The sequence below is a fragment of the Arachis duranensis genome, chromosome 10, assembly GCF_000817695.3.
Source record: "Arachis duranensis cultivar V14167 chromosome 10, aradu.V14167.gnm2.J7QH, whole genome shotgun sequence".
Classification (NCBI taxonomy): domain Eukaryota; kingdom Viridiplantae; phylum Streptophyta; class Magnoliopsida; order Fabales; family Fabaceae; genus Arachis; species Arachis duranensis.
Window position 1 is genome coordinate 17857512 of NC_029781.3, and position 11191 is coordinate 17868702.

Below are 11191 nucleotides of genomic sequence, written 5' to 3' on the forward strand. Positions count from 1 at the left end.
CCTCCGTGAATACTCCCATATCCAGTCACTTTTCTCCCAACATGGCCATTTAAATCTCCTCCTAAGAAAATCTTATCTCCCAAAGATATGCCTTGAACCAAACTCTCTAGATCCTCCCAAAACCTTATCTTGTGTTGTTCGTCCGAACCCACTTGTGGTGCATAGGCGCTAATCACATGGAAAGCACCTCCCTCCACTACAAGTTTGATAGAGATGATCCGATTTCCCACCCTCTTGACATCCACTACGTCCTTCTTCCAGTGCTTATCCACAATTATTCCAACTCCATTCCTATTCTTCACCTTTCCTGTATACCAAAGTTTGAAACCAGAAGTATCCAACTCCCTAGCCTTTGCACCAATCCATTTCGTTTCTTGTAGGCACATAATGTTAATCTTCCTCCTTGTCATGGTGTGCACCACCTCCATGGACTTTCCTATTAGAGTGCCTATGTTCCATGTCCCAAATCTCCACCTTCTGTCGTTTCGACCTTTACTTTTTACTTTGTGAAATAGCTTATTTACCCTCGTCCATTCACGAAAACGCGAGAACCCTTACTCATTTAACACTACATCCGGGCACCGATGCAGCGGCTCTTGCTTTGACACCGTACTCGAGCCATACGGCGCGTTGCTTCCGGGCAACGACCTAACTTTAGCGCAATAATGTCTTTGATTCATGTCATGGGGATTCAGCTATATTTTTATGTTGGTTGCCGAAGACCTAACACAACACTCATCCTTTATTCGGGCTTGGGACCGGCTATGTACCGCAAGTGTAACATAGGCGGAGTTTATGAATAAATTTGTTAACTAAATAAATTAATTTAAGTATTATATGACATTCTTTTTTCAAATCTAATTATGGTAACATTTGAAAATAAAATATTTTATATGTAATTAAATATTAAATTTGTCTATAAATAAACATAAATATCATTTTAAAATATTAAATTAATTTATAAGCATATCTCGTTAGAGCTCGTACGAATTTTCGTGTTCTGGTGAATTTAATAAATGTTAAAATCTTCGACTCCTTCAAACATAGGTTTCGTGCTTAAGCCGAATTCAAATGTCATTACAAAAAAAATATTAAATTAGTTAATACTTGGGAAGAGTTAAAATACAAAGAATAAAAATTAAAAAATATAAGTTATTACTAATTAAATCTCTCATTAAAATAATTATATTATTTTTCTAAAATAATACTAAATGTATAATCGATATTACCATTAATGTGTGATTAAAAAATCAGATTAATATCCTTACACTACTAGTGCTATTAGTGCTATACGATTATCAAGATTTAGTGCTATACGGTGATTAAGGTTTCATTGAGGCTTTTAAAAAATAAATAAATTAGTATTAATACCAATTAAAAAAATATTAATTACTTCATTAGTCTTTATTATAATTAGTGTATAAGAAAATTATCTAATTAATGACAAATCAATATATGATAGGGGCGTGGGTTTTGAAAGTCTAATATATGAAAGTGATAAACATTCTGACGGTTTTTGGTTGAAATTTTTTTGTTCTCAGACATTTTTCTCCCTGTATAGTTTCTTTCATAAAACTTCATCAATGCCAGTATGTTTTGTATGTATTCTTTATTTTCTTTCCCGTTGTTTAAATAGAGAAAATTTAGGGATGAGTATTTTTATTAAAATTTAGTTAGTATTTAATTATTAAAAAAATAAATAATTTTATGGAAAAATATGTGGAACCAAAAGGGGATCAGTTAAAAGATAAACAAAATAATATTAAATTAATTAATTTAATTTTTATTTAATTTTTAATGTTTGTTATTAATTACCGTTTTGAATAAAATCTCTCATTGATTGATATGTTTCAAATCCCCAATAATCATCCCTGGGATCACGGAACCCTTTCAGCAAGCCCGATCCAAAATTCATTTTCCTTTGGTCAAATCCGAATCAAACTTTCTCTTCTATTTGGTGGCACAATTCATCGTTACACTAGATATCATTGACGGCGCTGATTTTAAATTGATTAAGTAAACCTAATTAAAACTTATAAAAATTTTCCTCTTTTCTCTCACATTAACCTATCCACCTCAAACAAACACAAATTCGAAAAATACATAAAAGAACATCCATTTAATATGAAAAAGAAACATTCTGATACTTAGTAGAAGAAACATCCATATATATTAACTCGTAGAGATTTTGAATTCATCCAAAGGTATTTGGCTGGATTTTGGCTGATATGTTTTTGGTTCCCTAGCTTTACTCTAATTTTATATCATTAGATATAATTTCACACCATTAAAAATATTGATAATGACTAATTAATAGCGACAAATTACAAAATTTGCTAACCCTTAGCATTTCACTTCTAAATAAGCATAGTTAACAAAACGTCTCTAAATACATCAAAAACTAATTCTACATCCAAAAATGCTCATTTATACACTCCTAAAAAGCACATTCAAAATTAGGACCGAAATCAACATTTTTACAGTCACTTTTAATTAAATGTGTAATTAACATTTCTTCCTTTTCTTTCATTTTTCAGTTTAGTCCAACAAAGTACAGTTTGACCAATTCAATTTCTCCGTATTTTTGGCAATGTGAAGTTAGCATTACTAGTTATGACTTATGAGCGGTTGGAAAAATATAATTTAGTAATCAATTAAAATTTCAAAGGGAAATTAGGTCTTCAAAAGAAAATTTTTTCATTATAAAAGCTCGATTGAACCCACCAATAATTGCTAGTTTAGTTCAAGCTTGATGGAGGTCAAATTTCAAGTTGATCTATTTTTTTAGAATCAATAATAATTAATAGGTTGATGTTTGACTCAACTTAGTTGTTGGGCTTTCAATATTTCTACCATGTGTAACCACATGAATTTGTTTGAGCTTAAGTCCATTTAATTTCTTCATCCTTATACAAGAAACTGTGGTACTTTCTAAATCTTTTGTGCCATCAATTTTTCTTCTCACAAAATTTTTAACCTAATAGATTAAGAATTAATTTATTACGAATTTAAGTTCTATTTAAAAGTTTATTATTGGCCAATAAATTATTGTATACATAAGACGAATTTAAATTTTTCAATATTTATTTAAACTGACAAATAAGCTAACTATTTGACCAATCATAAATAAATTTTTTTGCCATTAATTTGGACATTGGATGCCCACGAAATGCATGCATGCATACATTAAAAGTTAATACAACATTATTATATTATAGCGACTTTCGACCTTTCACTCCGAGGTCCACATAGCATTATTATTGAATTTATTACATATAGACTCCTATTTAATCCATTATTAGGGTTCCATGAGAGCAACGTGCTTTTATTTGTTTTTAGTTTTTACAAAATTAAAAAGTAAACATATAATTTTGAGCGTGATCTTTAAGAAGGCCCCATGTTATTATTAGAAACAAAAGAGCATGATCGATCAATTGGTCGTTCATTTCATCATCTATTATATTAAATTTTGTAATTTTTCTTGTGATGGAGTGAACATTCAGCGTGGCATTAAAGTTAAAAATAAGAAGTAGTATGCAACCACTTTATAACAACCCATGAAAATGAAAACAAAGAAAGAAAATACCTAGAGAAAACAAGGAAAAGCAATAGTATAAAAAGTTAAAAGTCTTCTAGAGAAAAGAAATTACTTTTATCTATTATTTTGTTTTTACTTTGACTATGATGAGGAGATGAGAAAAGGAATAACAATACTAAGTGAACATAAAAATTCAATAATTAATATGAAAGCATATTTTTTAGGTCATAATCGCGAAAATTTGATTATAATTTAAATTGAATATAAAGTTTATTATAAGTATGAATTTGATTCGCATTTTATAGACATTGTGAAACTAATTTGTACTTCTATATAGTATAAATGTTTTGTGTGGTTTAGTATTCATGTAGTACTATTAAAGAAAAATTATTGCTTTCTTCTCATCTAAGTAGTGTAATTTCACATGAGAAAATTTCTTAAAAGAAAATTGAAATGTATGTTCATGTACAATTTTGTTTTTATCACATGTTTCGCGGGATTTTTGTTTAGGGATTGTAATATTGTATAGTAAATAACTATGTCAATTGTTTTAAAAAAAATCAAAAATTCCTTCCATTTTATGCATATAGTTATTTAATTTGAGAATTATTATTCAACGAATAAGGAATTCAATGCACAATTTTATTTTTTCATAGTTCCCACATTTTATATCGATCTAACAACTTATTATATTAATTTATTACTTGTTAAGAATCTAAGACGGTGAGTAACAAACTGTACCAGCTACCAACCCTATCTAATGTCATATCTTGGGTTTCTTGTTCACCTATCAAATCTCAATTTGGTTACATTATATCTCTTTCATCATGTTAATCTCTGAAAGCAGAATAATTATCTATCTCGCTAATCAATTATTCATATCAAGTATTCTAAAAATATTGATATTTTAATCATTTTAGTCTTTAATTTTAATTATATATACTTTATACAAATGACTAAAACTACTAAAATATTAATGTTCTTGAAACACTTAATAACTTTACAAAAATAAATTTTCAATTTTGTTTGTAGTGTCCAAGAAGACAATGATAATATTGAATCTATAATTTAGTTATTTATCTTCAATTAATATATTAGTAGTTTTTAACAATTATCAAGTATTCTAAAAGTTTAGTTATTTATCTTTTTCATTATGTTTTATTTGAACTTAGAGTCTAATATTCAATTTTTATTTCCTTTTTCTAAATTCTCTCTTAAAATAATTATTAATTTTATTACTTTATTTACTTGAATAGAATCTTATGTATGACTAAAAATGTGAGAGATAAGGAAATTTTCAGTTTTCATTCACTATTATTTTAGTAGAATATTAGGGGTCACCACTTTTAATTTAAAAAAAATAGAAATTAGCTGGTATTAGGTCAAATATAAAAAATATTAAAAATATTAGTTTCTTAATATTTCTCATTTTGATGTCCTAACATTTATTCCTTAGCTTGCTAAAATAAATATATTAATCTTTTGTACACATGCAAATTTTTAAAAGATACTAGTTAGCGTTATGTTTTTCTTTTCCAAATAGTTAAACATATTTTAAATTTTAATTGATGAATTTATTATTTCTAAATTTCAATTTACAAGATTATATTTTTCTTTTTTTTTAAAAGAAAAAAAAAACTAGATGATCTTTCCTTGTGATTTAAGATTTAAATATTGTATGATTTCACATCACATATGACATTACAATAGACAAGTTCCAAAGACTTTTCTATGTTCCCCACCCTTTAGTTGACTATGAGATTTCAGATGTCAAATCATTTTTCATAATTGGTCATCAGCATAAGATCCTCATCCTCGTAGAGGTCCATATCTAAGTAAGTTAAAATTAGTAAATTCGATTTTTACAATGGATTTTATGATCAACTTTTTATTCATCAAAAAGTTAAATGAGTAATTATTCACTAGTTTTGGCTAAAGAATATTCAAGAAAATTTACAGCTAATAACCTAAAAAAAAGCTAAATTAGTAAATTATTAAACAAAGCTCCACTACTACAAACCACAAACAAAAGTCTCCAATGAAGGCATTAATCACAAGTCGTTGGTTACTGTTCACATATACTTGCCATGATGTGTTGTGTTTTAATGTTGTATAAATCTTGTTCTCAGACAACTTTTTCCTTGAAATGAAAACGAAAAATAGAAAATGATAATAAGATAGACAAAATTGTATCAATTTATAATAAAACAAAAAATATAAATACAGTTCATACTCAGACCCAACACTATGATCTAAATCCAAGCACACCAAAAGGTCCAATTTAAAAATTGGCCTTCGTTTCCCACCGACTTTCTTGAAAGAGGTCGGATTCAACACAGACTCCTTTCCTAGGAAGTTAGGCCCCAAGAATAGATGGCAGATAACACTTATTCAAATAAATAACTGTCCCTAAAATCTCTCAACCCACTTCCAAGAGTCGTATCTCAACTATCCTAAGATAAAGAAACGTTTATCCACCTTAAAAGATGAAACTACTCCAACGGTGGTTATTGGATCACCACTATAAATACACTGACACCCCTCAAGTATCTCTAAGTTTCAATATTCTCTAAACCTGCTAAACTCTTTGCTGACTTAGGCATCAGAGTGTCTTTACAGGTACCACCCCTCATTCCCTCACACGCGCAAGTCGAACGGCGGTTCTTAGACACATAGCAAGTTAAAAACCACCGCATCTAGACATTTGACGATTTGAACCAGCCTTACAAGCCCAATCCATTAAAATTCAGGTTATCCACGTAACAAATACAAATAAAAAGTTCTTAACTATTGAAAACTACTATGAGTATTTTGTTTTATACGAACTAATTTTTTTCAATCAACATTAGTCAATTTTTTAAAAATATTTTATTTATTTTAAATTCTAAATCTTAAATTATAAACTATAACCTCCTCTAAATCCTAAATTATAAACTTAAAATATAAACCATTCAAAAAATAAAAAAAATAAATTAAAAAGATAATTAATATTAATTAAATAAAAATTACTTTTCTATATTTTATCGTAACATAATAAGCACAAAATTCTTATATACTAATACTACATACATAAAACAATTAAACTCATCTTTCAAAAAATTAACAGAGATAATTAGGAAACCAAAATCCTCCTATATATGTTGTCTTTGACATTATAGATTTAATTAATAAAAAAGATGTTGCACTAATTAATAGCACTATATATGATATGATGACGACTAACGTTGGTGAAGTGACGTTGTTGTGGCTTGTTCAACCAAGTACGTATCTTTGAGTATATGATTATAACTGAATACATATAGATATAGATAATAGATAATGTTGTTATTATATATCTTCCATGTAGCTTAGGTTGACAGGTCACCTAATTTAACACTTATAGTTATAACTTAAAAATAATGTTTTTCATAATATCTATGTCTAACTAAATTCTTGTTGGATCCAATCAGATCACTACTTTTGGTTTAGTACTTTATTTGTTGCGCAACTACCTAATGCTAATATGGTATAGTCGATCTACTTTTAACACTAATATTTTTTTTATTTTTCTTCCCTTTGAATGGATACTTGAATCAATCAAAGTTTAGTATAAGTATCCTGATGATGTTGACGGCGGTATACAGGTCACTAAATAAATACTTAGTTTTACAAAAATATTATATATAATAATTAAATTTTTGTTTTAAAAATTTAACTTAATTTCAATATAATAATTTTATGACATAATGTTGTTTCAAATATTATATATATATTTGTTTTAACAAAATGGTAAGAAGAGTTAAGCACATTATTTCTCAAACCAATTAAAAGGACTTGCTATTAGAGATAATAAATAAAACAATTAACTTTTATTTTATTTTGTTTTTCATTGTGTAAAAGAATATATGAGCCCATTTAAAAAATTCAAAAAATTATGGTTAACTTGATTATTAGCAGGTTACGTTATTATTTAAATCTCAACTATTCATATAAAACAAAATAGAATGAAAAGTTAAAATTTGCATAATTAATAAAAAAAATAAAACGCTCTTATTTAATAAGAAGTATTAAAGGATGAACCCTTATCTAATCAAAATAATAATAATGAAACTCTTCAGCCGCAAGTAAAATATTATCCAAAAGTCACATATAATACAAGAGCTACTTTTTTTATAACCGTTATTATTGCTCAGTCCAATGGTATTTTGTGGAGCATAAAAATTGTAATATAGAGCAAGGAATAATATATAAACACTCTTGTGCCTAGCTTTTATTTGGTCTCTTTTTGAATGATATACTACTATTTCTAAACAAGAAATTAAACAAGCAGGTTAGTTACAAGTAAATTACTAAAAATATGAATATGGAATCAATTATTGATCGATCACATCTCACTCTGAAATTATTTGAACGTCATTAAATTATTGGAAAAAAAGATCTTTTTATATAAAAAATATATTTTTTATTTTTCATGTATTTAGTAAATTTTTAATAATNTTTTATTTTTTTAATAATTTTTTTAAAAAAAACCACTCGAAAAAATTTTCTTTTTAAACTCACCCAAATAAATCCTATATATTTAAAAAAATTAGAAAAAGGTTAGTAGATTAAAATTAATATATTTTATTATTAACTATATATGCGAATATATAAAATTCAACCCCTAATTTGAAGACTTCTGAAGCAAGCATTTACGAACTCATCAATTAACAAGTGGGTGCAACAACTTTTATTGGCACGAACCATGTTTTCCCAGCATTCATTCTGACCACGGATTATTTCTTAACTAAACCAAATATTCCAACATATCTCTCTCTTCTTTAATCTTCCCTATAAAAGCACCCTCTCTTAATACACTCTTACTTGCATATAGCAAAAACCTTAATCTCCATAGCATTATTAGCACAAATAATAATTAAACTCTAAAACATGGAGTATCCTACTATTCTCATCTTTCTGTTAGCCATGTTTGTTCTCTTAACTTCCGCATTTTCCTCAGCAAATGCCAAAATTTGTGAGCACGAGTTTGTTGTAAGTTCTCTCATTACCCTCTCTTCATTCTTATTTCTTATTCCCCAACCCCTTTTTTTTCTTTTATTTAATTTTAATATATAGGTTGAAGCAACACCAGTGAAGAGGCTGTGCAAAACTCACAATAGAATAACTGTGAATGGACAATATCCTGGCCCTACTTTGGAAGTCAACAATGGAGACACTTTGGTCGTCAAAGTCACTAACAAAGCTCGCTACAATGTCACCATTCACTGGTATATACCTAATAGTGCATACATAACATCAAAAAAATTTTTGAAAAAAAATAAATAGGTCTTTGACGTTTTGGTCAATAAACATTTAAGTTTTCGAAAATTTAAAAATACATTTAAGTTCTTAATTTTTTTAAAATCTGGACATATCGATCATTTTCTCTATATTTGTTTTTTTTTTGGTTTGGATCATGATATCCATTGGGTTGAAGATCCAATGACTAATCTCCCGAATGGATACTATAAAATAAATTAAACCGAGTGACTCTTAATCTTTTGAGAGAATCTAACTTAGAAGAAATGGTTAATTAAGAGACACAATATCCTTGTCTATATGTGCTAGCTCGTGTTGATTAGGTTACGCACAATTAAAAATCACATTTTTTTTGGTGACTAATTAAAAATCACATTTTACGATTATTTATTTTGTTTTCAATAGCAATTAGATATTAGTTATCTTATATTTTGTCACTAAATAATTTTGGCGACAATTATACTATTATTAATAAAAATCTTTTTAATAATTATAAAAAATAGATAACTACATTATAACATACAATAATAATAACAAATATATAATTATTGCAAAAATATAATTAAATAAGATATATATAGATCATTATGCTATTGTCACTAAAAGTGATTTTTGTTATAGTATATATGGTTTTATAAATTTTTTGAAATATGATGTATTTATATTTTTAACATATATAATACTACAAAATAAAGAAAAAAATTGTAGCAACAGATAAATTGTCTGAAAATAAGGTAGTCTCAATGGTTGAGTACAGTAATGTTTCTAAATTTAGAAACATAGTATATTATTATTTAATTATATTGTTGTATATATTTTTGCTTAGGCACGGTGTTAGGCAAATGAGAACAGGGTGGGCAGATGGACCAGAATTTGTGACACAGTGTCCCATTAGACCTGGAGAGAGTTACACATACAGGTTCACAATTCAAGGACAAGAAGGTACTCTTTGGTGGCATGCTCATAGCTCATGGCTAAGGGCCACTGTTTATGGAGCTTTAATCATTCGTCCTATACAAGGACACCCCTACCCTTTCCCTAAGCCTCACCGAGAAACACCCATTCTTCTAGGTAATTATTCTTATTTATGCAATCTAGCTAATTAATTATTAGTTGACATTCATTGTGTAACATTTCACATTATTATTACTTAGAGCTTTAATGCGGTAGCTTTTTATAGGTTGCATTAGTTTTTATTAACAAGTTAATGTTAAACTATAACTTCATACTATCATAATAAAAGATAATTTATACCAATAAATTATAGTTTAAATGGCATAGTCTTTCTATACTCACCTAAAAAGTCGTGAATTTAAATCTTTTTGTTTTTGATAAAAAAATTATTATCAAATTTATACAGATGAAAAAATGGCCAAACCAAATTTAAAAGTATTTCATTAAAAATGACCAAACTAAATTAATTAATATTGAAAGTGATGATAATGATGATTAGGGGAATGGTGGGATGCAAACCCTATCGATGTGGTGAGGCAGGCCACAAGAACAGGAGCAGCTCCTAATGTCTCTGATGCCTACACTATTAATGGTCAACCTGGTGATCTCTATAAGTGCTCTACCAAAGGTTTGATTATTATTCTTTGTTAATTTTGATTACAAATAATGGAACATGTCACATGATATATGTCTTGGCTAATAAATTTTACTTTAGGAAAAGGATTTTAAATAATTATGTGTCGAAAGTGGACACATACAATAACAATAATCATAATAATGAAGTGAACTTTTGATGGGGAAAATGTTGAAAAGAAAAATGAAATCATTAATATTAGACACTAGTATTAACAATAATCATTAATATTGTTTTTAAGTAATAATAATTTGCAATGCAGGGACTAGCATTGTTACAATTGATTCCGGCGAGACCAACCTCCTCCGTGTGGTAAACGCAGCACTCAACCAACCACTGTTTTTCACCGTCGCCAACCATAAGCTGACGGTGGTTGGCGCCGATGCCTCTTACGTAAGGCCATTCACCACCAAAGTCCTTATGCTGGGCCCGGGGCAAACCACCGACGTCTTGATCACCGGCGACCAGCCAGCTTCCCGGTACTACATGGCGGCGCGTGCCTACCAATCAGCACAAAACGCTGCTTTTGACAACACCACCACAACCGCCATACTGCAATACAGGAAAAGTTCTGTTATGAAACCAGTGATGCCATCACTTCCTGCTTACAATGACACAAATACAGTTACTGCATTCAGCAGAAGCTTCTTCAGCCCAAGAAAAGTTGAGGTTCCTACTCAGATTGACGACAATTTGTTTTTCACCGTTGGCTTGGGACTCAACAGGTATATATGCCCTATGCACAAATACTTTAAACAACCAAGATGTTAGATATCCACTAAAATTAG

The 11191-nt window shown here is 28.5% G+C and overlaps 1 protein-coding gene across 1 annotated transcript in view; it reads left to right on the top strand.

Annotated features, from left to right (window-relative positions):
• The first annotated feature begins 8370 nt into the window (after positions 1–8370).
• Positions 8371–11191, top strand: part of LOC107469345 (laccase-12) — a 4786-nt gene continuing 1965 nt past the window's right edge. The window contains exons 1-5 of the mRNA XM_016088724.3: positions 8371–8548; positions 8633–8784; positions 9642–9886; positions 10269–10397; positions 10666–11128. Of these exons, the coding sequence (XP_015944210.1) occupies positions 8447–8548; positions 8633–8784; positions 9642–9886; positions 10269–10397; positions 10666–11128 (1091 nt within the window). The 5' untranslated portion in view covers positions 8371–8446. The remainder of the gene's footprint in view (positions 8549–8632; positions 8785–9641; positions 9887–10268; positions 10398–10665; positions 11129–11191) is intronic.